The sequence below is a fragment of the Tasmannia lanceolata genome, unplaced genomic scaffold, assembly GCF_043159265.1.
Source record: "Tasmannia lanceolata isolate RefF3 unplaced genomic scaffold, GAP_Taslan_0.1 ptg000008l, whole genome shotgun sequence".
Classification (NCBI taxonomy): Eukaryota; Viridiplantae; Streptophyta; class Magnoliopsida; order Canellales; family Winteraceae; genus Tasmannia; species Tasmannia lanceolata.
Window position 1 is genome coordinate 14673553 of NW_027518685.1, and position 19363 is coordinate 14692915.

The 19363-nt window shown below is 36.2% G+C and overlaps 1 protein-coding gene across 1 annotated transcript; it reads left to right on the top strand.

Annotated features, from left to right (window-relative positions):
* The first annotated feature begins 7530 nt into the window (after positions 1-7530).
* On the top strand, positions 7531-14355 carry LOC143884499 (protein neprosin-like). Its single transcript, XM_077388120.1, has 7 exons — positions 7531-8249; positions 8350-8436; positions 8560-8769; positions 9864-10028; positions 11168-11221; positions 11349-11495; positions 13842-14355. The coding sequence occupies exons 1-7, from the start codon at positions 7935-7937 to the stop codon at positions 14217-14219; spliced, it is 1356 nt and encodes a 451-aa protein (XP_077244235.1). The 5' UTR covers positions 7531-7934; the 3' UTR covers positions 14220-14355.
* The last annotated feature ends 5008 nt before the right edge of the window (positions 14356-19363 follow it).

A 19363-nucleotide genomic window follows, 5' to 3' on the forward strand; every position in this document is an offset into this window, starting at 1 on the left:
GCTATCTCCATGCTCTCTCTACTCGAGCTCGCTTATGTCTTTCCCCTCCTCTTTCTTAGATCCTCTTTCACAATTGGGCCCACGAATATTCCATGAAATAATTCTTGAAAAAATATTCTATAGAATTTTTAAAGAGCTAGACGTGAGGGATGCGTGGGAGAAGGAAAAACTTGAGGGTGTGGTAGTGAAGGGAGCAAGAAAAGCTCCTACAAATTAGGAAAACAGAACGCCAATTTTAAGTAGGTATTTTTCTTTTCAGTATTTTTTTAAGGATCTCTGTTGCTCTCTCCGCTCTCGCTAACTCAAGTCTCGCCCTCCTGTGCGGCTCTCACACAATTGGGCCTACAATGGAATAATTTTTTAGGGTTGTCTCTAGCATGGTTTTTATTATTGGAAACAGTGTTTCCCGGGATTACAATGGTGCAAGAAAAGATTTTAGGGATATCTTATTATTGCAACCGCAAGATTTGCAAGCTATGCAATATAGGAAATACCAATAATGGAAAGCTTGCATGTATTCCATTATCTTTAGCATGTTTTGGGCATTATATTTGGCATGAGATTTTCCATGATTTGGAAAGTTAAACTCTGATTTGGGAACTTGCCTTCATTGTATTATTCACATTCTTTATTTACATTACCGTAACATGTGTATATATATATATATATATATATATATATATATACACACTTTTTTATTGGAATGAGACACACCATTCATTTGCTATCCCCTTTCTTGCATTAGTTATCCCCTTTCTTGCATTAGTTTGTTATCTTTGCTTTCTACATGGTATTAGAGCCAAAGGTCTCGAGTTCAAACCTCCCAGATAGCAAAAATCCACATGCGATGGTCGGCCCAAAGTGGGACCACATGTGCCACGTGTTTGCCAAGTGGGCCACACGTGCAGGGGAAGTGTTAAAGTATAAAAGATAAAGAATGCCTTTCTCCAACAGCTTAAGCTTTTTGAGAAGTTGGTAAGTTAACAATCTAAGGTGACATTTGGGTACCATGGATTTTTTTCACGATTAATGGGTGCCTCCAAATGGAATGAAGGTGAAGTGGCTAAAAATTGGAAACCTTTTTCAAGAGAGTAGAGTCATCTCTTAGCAGAAATTGTTTTCTTCATTTAATTAAGTGGCACTTCCGCTTCTGAAAAAGAGGATCTGCAAAATTGCTTTGCAAAATTGCCTAGACACCCTTTCTACTAAGAGTCTAGATAGTTTTTTACTTCAAAACTTATCAAAGCAATGACCTTCTACTGTTTTTTATTGATCATTATTCACCATTTCCTTCTAATCCATCAACCATTAGATATTATCACACTCCCTTTTCCTATCATCACTCAACATCATGAAGTGGTGTAATTGCTTCATGTGGCCTTGGAGGAAGCTCCATTAACACTGTTCACATTCCATGTCCTACATCATGATGATGCACATGATGATGTATTATGATGACACATGGAGGTAACATCATGATGGTGAAGAAGATAAACATCATGATGATGCCTTGGCATGCCACAGAGCTAATAAGTGGTAGAGAACATTCCTTTGTAGCGACCAATCCTTTTAAAATTTTGGGTATCACAGTCCACTGAAAGAAAGTGGTCAGCGAAAATTTTCTATGTTTATGTGTCTTTGGAAGACACCTAGCTCGCATTGGGTTAAGAAAGCTGGCCATGGCTCTAAGACACAATCATTGCCATCGCCATTCCCATGCGTTTGAGAAACATTTGCTCTCTTATGTCTATCCTTTATGTCCCTATTACATACACTAGAGAGAGAGAGAGAGAGAGAGAGAGGAGGCTAATAATCAATTATTCCAAATTAAATGGGTGCTAGTTTTTTTTCCCTTTTTCTGTCAATTCCATTTGTGGGTCCTCTTGTAAGAAGGCTACACATAAGAGATAGGAGAGAGTGAGGCTAACAATCTATATATTATTCCAAACGAGGGCTAGTTTTTTTTTTTCTGGCCTATTGGGTCAATTCCACTGGTGAGTCATCTTGTAAGAGGCTACACGAGAGAGAGAGAGAGAGAGAGAGAGAGAGAGAGGCAAAAAATCTAAAAATCTATTATTCGAGGCAAAAAATCTATTATTCCTGATGGGAGCCAGTTTAATTTTTTTTTTTTTTTTTTTTTATTTTGGCTCCATGGTTCAATTCCACCTGTGGGTTCTCTTGTAAGAGGGTGGTACTCTTATCTTCGACACCAAACTAACCTAGAGAGAGAGAGAGAGCTAACAATCAAGTATTCCAATGTGTGCCAGTGTTTTTGCTTTATGGGTCAATTCCTCCTGTGGGCTGTGGGCTGTGGGCTGTGGGCCCTCTTGTAAGAGCGTACTTCTCTCATTTACTGACCAAACTAACCGAGAGAGAGGGGGAGGGAGAGTTTTTCTTACATAATAGATCAATTCATCACGTTGGCCCCTCTTATAAAGGCTAGTCCTCTCTTAGTAATCCAGTGATAAAGTGAGAGACCAATAATCAATCAAAAGTTCAATAGTGCCATGCTCTTCCAGGTGGGCCATTTCTCCATCAACTTGTGAAGTGTGTTTATGATTTTTTTTATTTTTTTAATCACCATCCAAATTGAACCTACCACAAATTCAAATTTCATGATTCCACTCTCTTCTTTTCATGTAAGAGCATGGTGGGATTCTCTAACTTTTATCTTACCGGATCGCTTCCAAAGGTAGATGCTTTTAATGTTTCTTTTCAAAGACATGCCATTTTGCAAGCATCTTTCATAACTGTGGTTGGTTCAGGCTTCTTCCACTCACTTCTTTTGCTTTGTTTTTAACACAAGTACTCCATTTAAAAATAAAATCTTTCATTTATTCATGGATAGGAGAAGGTCAATGTTTAATGAAGATTGACCAAACACTGTGTGTACACCTTTGAATTAGTTTCAATAAGGCTTTTGTTCCATGAATTAAGAGAACCACTCAAAGTCGAATGTAATGAAATCTTCATGTTGTGTGAACAATATTCTCCCTTTTTCTTATGTCTTTTCCTTTTTAGGGTTTCAAGGAAAGTGTACCAAAAAGCTCACCATTGGCTCTTCTTATGATGCCTTGAAATCATAAGGGAGAACGGTTCTTGGTCGGTTCTTGGTCAATGCACCTCTCTCTCTCTCTCTCTCTCTCTCTCTGAATTATGACGATTGATGGTTGGCCATACTAACCCAAAAAAGCACTTAAAAAGGTTCAAATGCCGGTTTAGAATCTTGTGGTTGGTCTAACATGAAGACTTGTTTTCTTTATATTTAGGAATTCATGGATGACTAAGCTTTTTCTGTTAGTATTTAACATTATTTCAAGGCTGGATAACCTTATCTTTCTTTTTCTTCAATTTTTTTTTATGACATTATGTATGATCAAAATACTAATAAACCTTAATGCTTATAGGCTTAATTTGTCTTAAAGGGTGGTAAGGGATTAAGGCTTCTCTTGTTTACTTTTTCGGGTTCTATATCTTTGTGCCTTGGACCCTCCATTTGGATCTAGGACGATCCATTACATTTTGTTTACAATTAAAAATCGGTCACAATCCAAAATTAAGTTTAGACCTTAGGATATGAATCCAATGGACACATTTAGGAACCGGGTGCATGGTGAGCCCAAATCCTGTCCATTAACATTCGATCTGACCGTTTGGGTCCATTGACGCCCCTAGATATGGCTCCCATTTTCAAGGGCCAGGTGACATGAACTATTGCTTCCCTGCCTTTACCAAGCCCAAATGCATAGCTTAAATCAGTTCCTAGGCTACTATTCCTTTGGAAAAATTATGGTTTCTCACAAGCTTCAAATCAACAAGGAGAACTTAAGTTATTTTCTGTGGTCCTACAAAAAAACAACTGTATCTTTTTATCTTCTTTCTCTCTCCTTACCATATAAGACTCTTGAAAAGGTTTGCATTTCTCATTTCAAAAGGATAATGTGACATGAGTTTCCCTCAAAAATTCATGAACCATCATCTTCACCCCAAAGTAGGCACACTAATGCAGTGATCCTGCTCATTTCTATGCCTTTTAAACAACTCTGTGAATGGATAGTGTACCTTTACAAAGAAGTACTTGTCCAGTTGTCCTATGCAGACAAGCTTGTTCTTAATATATGGTAAGTTTGTGATCGAAGAACAAAAGACTTCTTGATTTAAATCAAACCCTACGAAGTACTTGTCCGATGCTCGATCTTGATAGTTGCCATTTGGGCCGTTCATAATCAAACAACAAAAAGAAAAACTATGTTGCTACCATTATTGTTGGAAAGTTGCCTTATTTCCCCTCCACCGTAGCTTGCTTGGGTGGGAAGGCAAAAGACAATTATAGCAAGTATTTTAGGTTTGGCAAAAACCTATGAAAAAACAAAGAGATCATTATTTCTCTTTGGAAACGGCAAGGGTAGAAGCTTGGGGTGTATTCGACTACCTTAAGGCTCCGTTCACTTGTTTTCCCGGGAAAAGGAAAGGAAATCCCTGAGAAAAAAAGTACTTGAGAAACTGACGTGGCAAAAGGAAAAGAAATCCTAAGAAACTATGCGGAAAAAGGTTTCCCGCGCCTGTTCACTTGCGCAGGAAACCCCAAGAAACTGTGCAGGAAAAGGATTTGGTTTCTCACACTTGTGTGAAAAGAGCCTTATTCCGTGGGAAACCAAATCTCGTCAAAATAGTGGGATTTGGTTTCTCAGACTTGCGGGAAAAGAACATTTTCCACGTCATTAGTGGCATTTTCCATGTCATTTTTTTATATTTTCCACCTCATCCTGTTAGTTTCTCTGGAAAACAAGTGAACACCGCTATTTTAGCTTTCTCGTGAAAAAAAGAGGTGTTTTCCCGGGATTCGATTTCCCGAGAATGCAAGAGAACAGAGCCTAAGGGAGAGAGGGAGAGAGGGAGAGAGAAAAAGAGAGAGAAAGGGAGAAAGATAAAGGGAGAAGAGGTTTTTTCTTCTCGGATTTTTCTGTTGGGTTCTTTTTCGGATTTATCTCTCGGGTTATCTCTTGTGTATGGTCTTGAGTTTGAGAAGCAAAGAAAGTGTTGCGGGCTTCTTCTTTTTTAATTTGTGCACGATCGGATCGGATTGCCTGGCGTATTCTCTCAATAATAATTATTGTGTAATGTATGCTATCACCTACTGCAATGAGTGAATATTTACATATTTGTAGTTAAACTTACAAAGGCCATGTTTGTTTTAGATTTTGAAACCAATTTTAAGTTTAAAACTGATTCTTAGCAAAATTGGACTTTTGATTCATAGTGTAGAATTGAATTTGGACTAAAAATGATTCTACATCCCAAAAATTTGTTAAAAATATCCTTATATTATACACTAAGCTTTATTGTTGTAAACTAAAATACCCTTTTATTTTTACTAAACTATAGAAACCATGAGGTTATTTTAACAATTCATCGAGCCCTTAGAGGATCCAAACATGTCTGATCTTGATTATGGATCCATAAGCTTTTTTGACCCTGAACAAGTACTAAAATATGGATTCATAAAGGATCCGTCAAATAAAATTTAGTCTCCAGATCCATTTTAATTAGACCGCTCAGGATCCTTCTGACCCTCCGGGTCTTTAGACACCCCTAATTAACCAGCACGAGCGCTTATGAACACACCAAACAACTACGATATTGGTTAATCAGCGGAACTAATGATTTCTCCTTTGAAATGAATACCCCCCACATGCACTCGTACACATAGCATGTGCAAAATCAGATTTCTAGATAAGTGAGATTTTCCCTAATTAATCATGTTGGCTTTTTTAGTATCAAAGATTCAAAATATATGAGAATGATATATTCGCCCCCTTTCCTTTCCTGGACCACCACCTTGCAGTGTAATAGAGTAGTCATAAATACACTAGAGGGGTAGGTCCGAGGAAGAAAGAAGGGAGAATATATCACTTCCCACACACCCACTTATATTATATGTCTCCCCCTCCCCTTTCTCTCTTCAAAAGCAGACATGGCATCCTTTATACCAGAGCTTTCAAAGACGATATGTAATATTTTATTTGGAGTACTTCATCACATTACCTTCCTAGTTTCTATCCAAGAGAATAGAACATAGATGGAGGAGGTCATGCCTTAACCATGATGAGCCCTAACAAATATTTTAAAAAAAAAATAGTTAAGATATTCTTGTCTTGAAACATGATAAAAAATAATAATAAAATAAATGAACACATGAATATTCTATGCATTTTAAAAGGGTTTTCCTTTGGATATGGGGTTAGAATCTATTCTCAAACCCTAACTTTCTAACCTAAGGTTCCACTGAGATAACTTAATCTCATTTCCTCTTGTTTGAGATGAGAGTGACTCTTTGTGGGCCAATATTCATATATGCTTTCCTTTTCAATGCTGCAGAAAGAGTGAGTGGGATTTAATTAAAAAAAAGAAGGAAGAAGAAGAAAAGTGTTGTGGAAGTGGGAAGCATCATTGAAGAGCCCTATAAAGGGAAGTAGGGAAATGGCCCCCAACATTGGTGCTCCCACAACTTAGATAATAACCAAGTAAATAAATAAATTCTAATAAAATAAAAAATGGAAGTTTTATTATTATTATTATATGGTACTAAGTGAGGCAATTAGGATTTAATTTATTACCTCACCCCACGGCCGGCCTAATGATACTACTGGTCAAGTGACCTGTACCCATCAATGGTGTTTTCTTCCACGCGTGTATGAGTAAATTGGAATTTTTTTGTTGTTATTTTGTTAGAAATTTAGGCATAATTAAATCTTTCCACCTAATGGTTGCTTATTTCATTGCTAAATAACATAACTACAGCATATTTTTGAGGAATCAGGTTCATTATAGATCTAAAATTTAAAAAGATACATAAAGAATATATGGGATTTTTAAAATAAATTTCTTGACAATGATACCACATTTTATCAAGAGTTTTTATATGCTTAACTTGCGGACATGAGAATGCAGAAGAAGAAAATTTAGTGGGTCCCACATTATCAGGCGATCTAAGCCATTCGAAAGTCAGATCAATTAGATATCGATGTAAATAGGTCATGCCCCAAAAAATCTTCTTCATAGGAGGAATCCTAACTAACTGATCTATGAAAGTTTAAAATGGACGGGAAAGTATAGAAACATAAAACATTCATTCATTAGAGGATTATGATCATCCTATAGTGAATACATTTGGAAATGATATATTCGCTTCCTTTTCTTCCCCGGGCCACCCCCTTATAGTGTAAAAAGAGTAGTGACAAAGACTCACAATTACATTAGGAGGTGTGAGGGTAATCCAGGAAGAAAATGGGGGAATATATCACTTCCCTTTTGTCATTGCACAACCTATTTTAAGAAGTCATTTTATCTTCATTTTTCTCTCAAAAAATACCCCTTTAATAAAATGAATTTTTGAATAGTAAATATAAATTTCCTTAAAGCTATGAAAGGATGCATACAAATTAAAATTAAATAAAAAAAGTGGGCCACCTTTCTTTTGGTATTTAAAACACCCCCCTACATTAGCTGACACAAGAACATCTAGGGAAGTGTGAAAGGAGAGGAAATAAAGAACTTGAAAACCAGGATCAAGAGTAATTCCTCTGCCCAAACCAAAGAAAAGAATAACAGAAAATCAGAAGCATGTACCTCTATAAACAAAGAAAAAGAAAGCTAAAGTTGCAGTCCTTGTATTGGAGACTGAAACCCCTCCTCCCTTTTTCCTACAAAAGAACCCATGATTTTTTTAAAACCCCAGTATTTTTTATCCCATTCCCACATGGGAATATCTCTAAATAAAACCCATCCATTTGGACCATTTTTTTCCCAACAGCTCGTGCCTTAAAGTTCTTTCTGTCAGAGAGGGAGAGGGATAGCCATTTTTTGAGATTTTAAGCTTTGGAAATGGTGTGAATTGGATTACTTGATGGTTATTGGTTGGTTCACGGACAAAAATGAGGAATATTTGGTCTTGTGATTATAGAACAAGACAACACAAATGTATACAAATACAAAGAGTTCTAACAGAAGAAACACACAAATATTCCTCAAAAATGGCTTCTAGCTGTTGGGATATTTCTCCAATCATTCCCATTTATGTTGGTTTTCTCCTCATTGCATCTATTAGTCCTGTTTTGTCGATTTCGACGCAGTCCAGCAATCGCTTCCCGGCGAATCAGACTTTCAGGCCAGGCGAAGAATTGCAGAAATTGAAGTGGATAAGGGCACAGCTTAGGAAGATCAATAAGCCTCATATCAAAACAATTCAGGCATTTCACAAAGACCCAGAATTTTATTTTATTTTATTGGTTTTTATTTTCTTTTCTATATGGGTCTAATTAGATTTTTTTTTTGTTCTTTTGTGTGCAGAGTCCTGATGGTGATCTGATAGATTGTGTTCCATCCCATCAACAGCCTGCTTTTGATCATCCCAAATTAAAAGGAAAAAAACCATTGGTAGTTGAATTTAACACAATCAAAATGTTTTCTCTATTGGGCCTATGAGAATTTAGATTTTCGAGTTCTACAAGTGATTTTGAAGACACTAAAAGCTTTTATCTTTTTCTTTTTTTTTTGCAGGATCCACCAGAGAGACCTAAAGGCCATGACCCAACTGGATCAACAACTGATAGTTATCAGCTATGGAGAATTTCAGGTGAATCATGTCCCGAAGGAACGATTCCAATCAGAAGAACGACGGAGAATGATATTCTAAGAGCTAGTTCCATTGCGAGATTCGGAAGAAAACCAGTGTCTGTAAAACGCGATTCGGAAAGTAACGGCCATGAGGTTGGTATAATTTTTTTTCGATGAAGATAACAATTTTATTAAATAATAATGTATTACAGGTGCACTTCAAGGGGTAAGGATTGTCCCATATAAAATGATTAGCTAGAAGCTTAATTTAGCTAAGCAATCAGCCAAATCATTGGCACTTCTATGAATATGAGAAAAAGAGCAAACACCAAACAAACACATATCTTTTATTTCCTCTATAATATTAGCAAGACACCAAACAAACACATATCTTTTATTTCGTCTATAAGATTAGAGAGTCTCCACACTAATCCCTTTAGCCCACAAACTATGTTAGAGGAGTCACTTTCCACTTCCAATCTACCTTCCATTTGTCTGAAGAAAATTGCCTATCCTTCGTAAAGTACGCGGTTCGTATAAATTGTCTACTTTCTATTTGTAGAAATTGTCAATTTATACGAGGTTCGTATAAATTGCGGAGAAACAAAAGACACCCAGTAATATTCCATCAAGCTTAATGAAAAAAATCCATACATTTCATGGAAAAATTACAAATTTGCATGCTAGATACTTCTGGGTATTTTGTTTGTTACTTAATAGTCAGTGATTATTGACAACATAGGCTAAAGTTCAAGACTTCCTCTGCAGAAACTCAAACAAAACCCCTGTTTTTTCATGATCAACAGTTTTACTTGTTTCAAATAACATGTATTTTTTTTTTCATGGATTCTTTGAATTTTCTTGTAGGAATATTCATTTCATTTCCTGGCATGCTTACATTAGATTTCCATGAATCTCTACAAAAACTTCAAGAAAAAAGAAAAAAAATAGACTAACTCTACTCTGTTTTAATTCTATGGTCAAATTACATGAAAAAATCTTGGATTTTGGGAGCTTCAGTGTGGTAAACGAGAATTTCATATGGAAATCATTGGGTTTATCCCAAAACATTCTAATTTTTAAGGTTTCCAGGAATTCTTAACAAATATTCCAAGAAAACTCACATTAAAGCTCTGTTTTCTTAGTTTCAAAGAAAATAAGCTATAGTTCAAACTATTTCCTTGTGTAACACGTATCTTTGGGTGTTTGTACTTCTTACGTTATATTAATGTGTTTATGATTTACAGCATGCAGTTGGATATGTGATGGGAGATCAGTACTATGGAGCAAAGGCCAGCTTGAATGTGTGGGCACCCACTGTTAATAATCCAAATGAATTCAGCTTGTCGCAAATGTGGGTCATATCGGGTTCCTTCGGCGATGATCTTAACACTATCGAAGCCGGCTGGCAGGCGCGTAAAAAAAAAAAAAATTCTTTATTTTTAATCTCATAATTTCAGTGCTTTTCACATTTTTTTTGTTTTTTGACTATGCGCTCGCATTTCTTTTCTTTTTTTTTAATAATTATCTATATTTTTATGTATCCTAATTAGGGATGGCAATGGTTCGGTTTCGGTTCGGTTTGACCCTCAAACCGAACCGAACCGAAATTTGAATCGGTTTGGTAAACCGAACCAAAATCCGAATTTTCGGTTCGGTTTCAGTTCGGTTCTGCCAATTTTACCACCCCTTACTCATAATTATTGGAGATATTCGGTTTCGGTTCGGTTTGATCCCCAAACCAAACCAAACCGAAATTTGAATCGGTTTGGTTTAACCAAACCAAAACTGAATTTTCGGTTCGGTGTCGGCTCGGTTCCAGTTCGGTTCGGCCAATTTTGCCACCCCTAATCCTAATGAAGTAATGGTCATATTTTGTTCTCATGTTCTTTCATTTTTTTGTAAATTTTAAAAATTTAAAAGTAAACTGATCTTATTATAATTTAATAAAACTAATTTTGGTTTGATAGTGTTGAATTTAAAGGCTTGTTTATCTTTGAGTTTTAAGCCCTGTTCGTTTGCATTGTGTGTTCAAAACTGATTATTTGACTCAAAATTGCTTTTAGGCCCGGTTCATTTCGTATTTTGAGAATTGATTTTGAGTCCCAAACTAATTATCGGACTCAAAATTAAACATATTTTGAGTCTAATAATCTGTTTTGGATTCAAAATCAATTCTCAAAATCCCAAACAAACATGCCCTTAAATATAAGGGCAGTGATAAATCAACTAAGGGGAGTCGATTTATCAATTAAGGGGAGAGGAGAGAGAAAGACACATGGGGAGTCGATTTATCAATTTGGGGAGTCGATTTATCACTGCCATAAATATAATTGTAAATACCACTTTCAGATTTACTATAAACAGATAAGTTTGTAATTAATTTTCAATAAACTACTGTTTCAAATATATAACTTTTGTAATTCTTTTATACATTGAAAACTATAATTCAATCCGATATTATCTTCTTGTAATATTTTCTCATAATCTTAGCTTTAAAATACAATATTTATATACTATAGTGTTTTCATATTATTTTTTGTTTCTTCAGGTCAGCCCAGAGTTATATGGAGATAATTATCCTAGGTTCTTCACTTATTGGACAGTAAGGACAAAATGCATCTTATTTTTCTTTTCTTTTTTTTCATTATTGTACTAATTCTTTTTTTGGTAATGAAAAACTAAATATAAATTTAGATAAACATATGGCAATTCTTTCCATAATTTTATAGACGGATGCATACCAAGCGACTGGATGCTACAACCTCCTCTGCTCTGGCTTCATTCAAACCAACAACCAGATCGCCATTGGAGCCGCCATCTCTCCAACATCAAGTTACAACGGCGGCCAATTCGACATCAGTCTATTGGTCTGGAAGGTAATTTATTAAACTAATAATTATAATTAGGTATGATAAATTCGCACCCACTGTAAGATCATTCGCACCCCTTATAACATGAATTGTGGCACTTTAACGCTTTTTGACGTCAAATCACGTTGAAAGGGGTGCGAATTATCCTACATGGGTGCAAATTTATCATCATCCTTTAATTATTATATTAAGAACAAACGTGTAGCATGCATAATACTACCTAACCCTAGACACAACTAAATAATTTTTTTTCTGAAAATATTAAAATCAGCATCATTCATATGAGAACTGTGTATGATTATAAGCTGTATCAGCATTAAATTTCCATTTAGACACACACACGGCTACTGATATCGTCACTACTTGGGATGAGCTAACCTTGTCTTTTATTATTTAAATCGCCGTCAAAAGCTACTACAATTCGCAAAAAGCTCTGACAAGTTGAGTTCGCCCCATTATCAAAACATGTTAGTAATGCTTGTGTATAGGCACAACAAAACCACGTTTTAATAGTAGCCATGAACTAGAGTACTTGTTGAATATGCCTTAAACAGCTAGCTGTTAAACGCTGTAGACAGCTTTTTGAGAATGGTAACAACTGGCTAAAGGCATATAGGACAAGGTGAGTTTGAGCATATTATCAAAATATAATTGCAGTTACATATACATAGATACAATATCGCAATGCTTAATTTTTTAATTTTAATTTTACATTAATTTTTATTTGGATAATGGTCGAGTTCAAGGCTATTTTCGTGGGATTTGTTTCTACTTTCTATCAATTTTTAAGACTTTGTGTTGGGGGTGTTCTTTTGAAGAGTGGTATGCATGTGCTTCAGAATAAAAACTGAAAAGTTTAGAGACAAGAAAAAATCAAGAGCAAAAGATAAGTTCAATCAAAGTAGATAAAGACATTTTCTTCACGCTTTTATCTAACATGCACACTTAGAGAAGGCACACCCACTATTTTCAAGATTTGGGTTCCCTGCTTTTGATCCCAGTCAGACGATCTAGATCATCTATCTAGGGCGCATGTTAGAGATAAACCCAGATTCAAAAAAATAATAGTAAGAAGAAGAATCTATCAAAAGAAAGAAGAATCTAATGATATATAGCTTCTTTTTCTTCTTCTGATGTATGGCAGATTCTCTTTGTTCTTCTTTTCCTGTTACTGGGTATGATATTAGATTAATAGATTCTCTCTTCTTTTACATGCACAGTAGCTTCTCTGTCTTTTCTCTCTTTTCTTCCATTTTTTTCTATCTTTTCCTTATTCTTTTTGTGTGTGTGTGTGTGTGTGGATTAGGTGAAATCTTAGCTACCATTCCTCATGGCCTGCCGTCCCCATAATCTACATGGCACATGAGCAGATAATTTGGACCGTTAATCTGATGGGCCAACATATAAATATGGGTCGTAGCTCAAAAATCCTAGCAATTAGATGATGTTGGCCTTTCGCTTGCTGGATAAAAAATAACTAGGAAAATTTTACAGCCTAAAATTCGCAGTAAATATCCTATCGCTACTATTTTTTGAGTTATATTCCATTAAATAACAACCCTCAGATCATTCAACAATCACGGTCAGCCTTCCTAAACATAAAAGTATAAAACCCTTTGGTCTAAAGTCTAAACATTAGACACAACACATGAAGACTCCTTTCCCATTTTTATTCTATTTTATTCTTTTTAAGCATTTCATTTCCTAACCTTTCATATGCCCATCCATCTAGACCGTCCAAATTGTGGGACACCTCTTGGATGAGCTATAGTTCAAGAATCTCACCAATAAAATGATCATAAATTTCTAACCATTCGATCAATAGCTTGATTTTAGATAATTATGTAGCTGATTTATACACTAAGGCCATGTTTGGCAACCATGAATTTATTTTCCATGGAATAAGAGCTTATCCGATGGTGAAGAAAAACTCCACTAGCAATACGATTTTGTTTCCCTATTTTTTTAGTCAATTCTCACCATGTTGTCATTCATGCTATTTCAAATCTCTCCTTTCCTCACCCTCCCTACTCCCTACTCCTCTTTCACCACTAGATAAACTAATAGTTTCGATGTATAAGCTTTTTAATTTCAGCCGAAGGGTCCCTTGTTTTAATAATAACACTCTAATCTTTATTTTAGGCGTACAAATCCCATCAAGCTATAAACAACCAATAGGAGAAGTGTTTAATAAAGTGAGGAGAGACATTTTCAAACAACGGAGGATATCATTTCTCTAAATAAATAAGGGAATGTACTATAACTATTCATGTGCACCATGCATTATTAACTATGGAAATACATTTTCAAAGAAATGATTTTTTATTTTTATTTTATTTATGAACTATATAGGATCCAAAGCACGGGCATTGGTGGCTAGAATTCGGGTCCGGACTCTTAGTGGGATATTGGCCATCCTTCCTCTTCAGTCACTTAGCTAAGCACGCGAGCATGGTACAATTTGGAGGAGAAGTTGTCAATACTCGTTCGTCGGGGTTTCACACATCGACCGAAATGGGAAGTGGTCACTTCTCAGAAGAAGGGTTCGGAAAATCATCATATTTTCGAAATTTACAAGTCGTTGATTGGGATAATAGCTTGATTCCTCTTTCTAATCTTCGCATCTTGGCCGATCATCCCAATTGCTATGATATTCAAGGAGGGATTAATATTGTCTGGGGGAATTATTTTTATTATGGCGGCCCCGGGAGAAATGTGAATTGTCCTTGAGATGCTTGGAAAATGAGCGGAAAAAAATCATTATAATTTTTATTTTTTTTTGTGATTTTGGGTTTTTTTTTTGGGTGATCGTTTTGATTTGGGCTATTTTTAGAATTTTTTTTGCTTCTTAATGTCCATTTTTTCTTCTTTTCCCCCTCCTTTTTTTCTTTTTTTTTTTCTTTTTTCTAACAGGTGATTGGTGTAATCTTATACCGCATTTGGGGAGTTATTGTAAATTTGGAAAAAGAATAGTGAATATACAGTGGGTTGTGTTTTCTGAATTTTTTCTTTCTTTTTTTCTTCTTACATGTGTAAGATCTACTGAGGGGAAATGATTTCCACCCCCTTCTGTTTGCTTTTTCCTGAAAATGATTTCATGTTCAGTCATTTTCAAGAGAAGATAAAAACAAGAGTTGGAATGCAACCATTTTGGCTCAATCTCTCAATTAAGGGGCCCACGAATGGCCAAAAATACCACCATCCTTCTTTTTTATAAAGACGCATTCATGAACTGAAAACTGGCATTACTATATCATCCCTTTAAATGATAAAAGTGCCGAATCATCTTTAATGGGTATTATAGTCCATTAAAAAGGTCACAGTAGTAATCTATCCAAAAAGGAAGCATTTTATGTGAGAAATGATACTCAAAGAAGCCACAGCCAAAAATTTTGAGGTATCCAATGTGTATGTTAATTTTTGGCAAATGATATATTTGCCACTTTCTTTTTTACATGGGACAGCCACTTTAGTGTAAAAGAGTAGACATAAATACACTAGAGGTGGCTGTCCAAAGTAAAAGAAAGGGGTGAATATATCACTTCCCTAATTCTTTTTCCCAAACATATCCTTCCGGACCCGCCAATCAATAAGGACTAATGACTTGATGCATTCCCCATGCTCTGTTTGGTTGCTTGTAGATGGGTGGGAGATTAGGAGAAGAGGAAGTCAATGGGGAGATCAAGAGAAGATTAGTGGTGGAGTAGGGAAGATCAGTCAGCGGGGAGATTAGTGGTGGATGTAGGGAAGGTTGTTTGGTTACTTGAAGATTTGTGGGAGATCTCCAAGACGTCTTCTCAACTCTAAAATAGGAGATCTCTCTAAGTTTATCTCCTGAAATTTCTTCGTTTTTGTAAAATTTGGCGAGAAGATTTAGAGGGGGCCACGTCACCCGACCGGCTCCCGACAACCCCGGTAGTTAAAGACCCCAAAATTGCTAAAATGACAACTAAACAACCTTCAACAGATTAAGAGAAGATCATTCCCCCTAATTTTTCTCAAAAAATAAGCAAACAAACAGCGCACAATATAAATTTTAGGAAAGACATTACTCAGACACTGGTCTTCTGATAATGGCACTCCTCACCTTAGCCCCAGCAGCCTTTTGGGGAACCGTAGCAGCTGTCAACATCTCTCAAAATTAAGAGAAGTGGAAAACAGAGGGAGGAGTGCCAGTGTGCCACTATTGAAACGAGGGAGTGAAGATATCAATTCCCATAATTTAAAGCTTGTGTTGTAACTTGAAAGTAATGCATGGATGATGAGGAGAAGTGGAGGGGTTGTTCCTTTCTTGAAATGTAAGTTACGCTTAACGTCACTCAAATAACTCAATATGGTATAGTGTCTGTCATACAACATATATATTTATGGGGGTAAATGCATGCTTGCATTGTCATTGTCGTAAAAAAAAAAAAATGCTTTGAAAACGGAACTCCGTCTTGTCGATACAGGCAACGGTGGAAATGACCGTGGATTTGGTCATTTTCACTGTAGTGAACTAGTAATTGCTTTTCATGGGAATTCGAGCTATTCATTGCTTTTTTTTGCCAACGTGGCACCAATAATTGATCCCCGTCTTTTTTTAACAAAACGGATTCCCGTCTTGCTAGCAGGGATCCTCATTATAAGGTTATATACCGTAGTTACATGTATATTAGTTGACGTGGAAGTCAAGTTGGTAAAGTGGAGCTTGGTTTCTTGTCTTTGCTTTCACGCGAAGGTTCGAGAACGTATGGATTTCCTGATGACGTGGCAGTTTTTTAACTTTTTAATGGATCTACCTTAATTAATGACGGTTAACAGTTAGCCACGTGGACGGGGCAGATTTTAAGTCAAAGCTTCGTCCTCTTTGTTCCGGTTGCATTTATGAATGTAGGAAAATGACATGGAGACCGACAATACGACCTAGTAGGGGACCTGCAATGAAAGCATGACATGTGTTCAAATTTTTTTTTACTTATTGATGATTTCCCTGGGCTGGCTTACATCACTTGTCATGTTGTGGCGTGAAATTATTTGTCCGGTCCCCCTTTCAGGTCCTACTCTTGGTTTCATAGCATTACTCTATAATGTATTTTTTTTGTAGGAAAAATTGCCAATTGAGGTCATCAAAATACGAAAATTGCCAACGGGGGACACACTTTTGAAAAATTGGTAGAGAGGGACGAAATGGGGGTTATCAAGTTTCTAAAAGGGGGTTATCAACCCTCTGGGATTATCAAACTCTCAAAAGGGAGTTATCAAAACTCTTTAACAATTTTTCAAAAGTGAATCCCCATTGGCAATTCTCGTATTCTGATGATACCCATTGGCAATTTTTCCCATGTTGACATTTTTTCTTTGGGCGATCATATTTTCAACCTCCCTGGAGTTTGCATGCGCCCCCCTTATAACGTTATCAGTGGGCAACTTTAACGCTTTTTAACGTCAAATCACATCATAAGGGGGTGCATGCGTAATGCAGGGGAGTGAAAATATCATCTCCCGTTTTTCTTTTCACACTATTCGACCCAATTAGAATTTGGCGCAACCACTATGGGATCGTGGATCCCACCATTGAGTAATCTGAACCGTCCATTATATAACATTTGATTGGAAAAGCTCTATAATACAAACAAAGCAATCACGAGAAAAATGAATTTCTTCACAGAATTTTCTCAAGCGTTTTTCAATTGATGCTTTCGTAGAGATACAAATGAGGAAATGCTGCAAAAAAAAATTTGAAAAAGATAATTAAAAGCAAAAAAACAAAGCAAAGAAAACTAAACAGAAACAGACAACTAAAAATACACGAAAATTCATAAAGGAATTGAGGTACTGAACCCGAATAATGAAATTTCTCAAGAAAATATCATATTCCATAAGTAGCATAAAATCTTATTTCATATATGATATTTTCTTGAGAAACATGTATTTTTCGATACTCTCTTGTTTCCATTGTATGGCTAAAATTATAACAAAGGAAAAGTTCAACGTCCTTAGATCCAAGGCTAAAATTATAACAAAGGAAAAGTTCAACGTCCTTAGATCCAACGATGGAGATGTACATAACTGAACAAATATTCAGAAAGGAAAAAGAACAAATCTATGATTGAAATGTGGAAAAGTATTTTCTGTTCTCAAAAAAAAGAAAAAGAAAATGAGCACAAGCACAAAAATTGAGCACGGACTGAATCCACAAGAAGAAAATGTTAAAGAGAAACCCCAATTGAGGGATTCTAAGTTTTGAAAATGTGGAAAAATAATCTGGTTTTCAAACCAAGGTTTTAAATTTCGGTTTCGGTACCTATTTCGGATCCAGCCAAAATCCGAAATTTCGTATAAAGCTTCGTAATTTGGGACTGAAATTCCGAAATTTGGTATTTCACGAAATATCAAATTTCGGATTTCGGTTGAAATTTAAAACCATGTTCCAAACAAAACCTGAGCTAAAAAGTCAATAAAATTCAGTTTCAGAGCCAGCTCAATCTCTTTAAACTATTAAACAGAAACTCCTCCAATAGTAGACTACGAACTTTTGATAATTAGTAGAAAATACTAAATGGTTAAATAGGGCCTATCTATGTTCTAGAAATTATATGGTCCCCTACCGTCGAGTCCCTTGTGGGTGGTACGATAAAAGTACCACCCCCAAACAAAAAATCTTATAAATCCCAAGAAATACAATTTCAGCATAGGTAGCAAAAGTAGCATGTCGTTTTGCTATTCAAAAGATAATTAATGATAATAACGATAGGGAAATGATTTTAACACTCCGATGTTTTTTTTAGGTAGCGAAAGTAGCATGTCGTTTTGCTTTTAAAGAGCTGTCAAAAGGTTATTTATAATTCACAAAAAGCTCATACAACACCAATTAAAAGCAAAACTACAATCTACTTTCGCTACATATCAAAACAACGGAGTGCTAAAATCATTTCCCTAATGATAATCACAATGATGGTAATAAGGGAATTGCTAGGGTCCATCGCAAAGGCATTTCGCAGCTGGTTTGTCGCATGTCAGGCAAGCCACCTCATGTCAGACCAGCCAACTTGTGAATGGAGACAACAACTGTTGTCGTTGTTGTCTCCATTCACGAGGTGGCTGGTCTGACATGCGACGGACCAGCCGCGAAATGCCTTTGTTGATGGACGCTAGCTATTCCCTGGTAATAATAATGATAAAACTTCAACTTGAAATATATTAAAAACATGGGGGTGAAGGGAGGTAACACTCGGCGAAGCATAAGGCTAGTCACGCTCAACTGGTGCTGATAACTTCCTTTTCTCCTCTCCCTCGGAGTTGGGCTTTGTAGGAGTTGGACGAGATGCATCATTTTCCTCAAGGAGTTGAAGCAGCAGAATAGGTGGGCAACACTAAGAAGAAGATGTTAATGTCTAGGGTTTGAAAATGCAGAAGGGAAGGGATATCGATTTTCTAGGGCTCTTTCCTTGAGAGCGGTGGAGTATCTCTTGCGCTCCTGACAGAGACTCCAGCCTCCCACTTCTGCGCTTTCTTGGTTATCGGGTTTTTTTGGTTCCTGGGATTTATGTGGGAGAAAAAAAAATCCTAGGAGATTGGTGGGAAAAAAAAAGTCCTAGAAGTATCCCGGTAAAATAAAAATCCCATGTTTGGTTGACCGGACTATGGTGGGAAAAAAAAAAAACCTTTGTTTGGTTGCTTGAACTGTTGGGAAGAAAAAATTCTTCTCAAGCTTATTTTTGGTTATTGGGATTATTTTGGGATGGGATGAAGAGGCAATCATTACAAAAGTGGGATTAAAAAATCCACCACACAAGCAATCATTACAAGAGTGGGATTAAAAAACCTAGTGCTAAAAGGCAACCAAACATGGGATGGGACCAAAATTTCACTAAAACTTCCTGGGGCGAAAA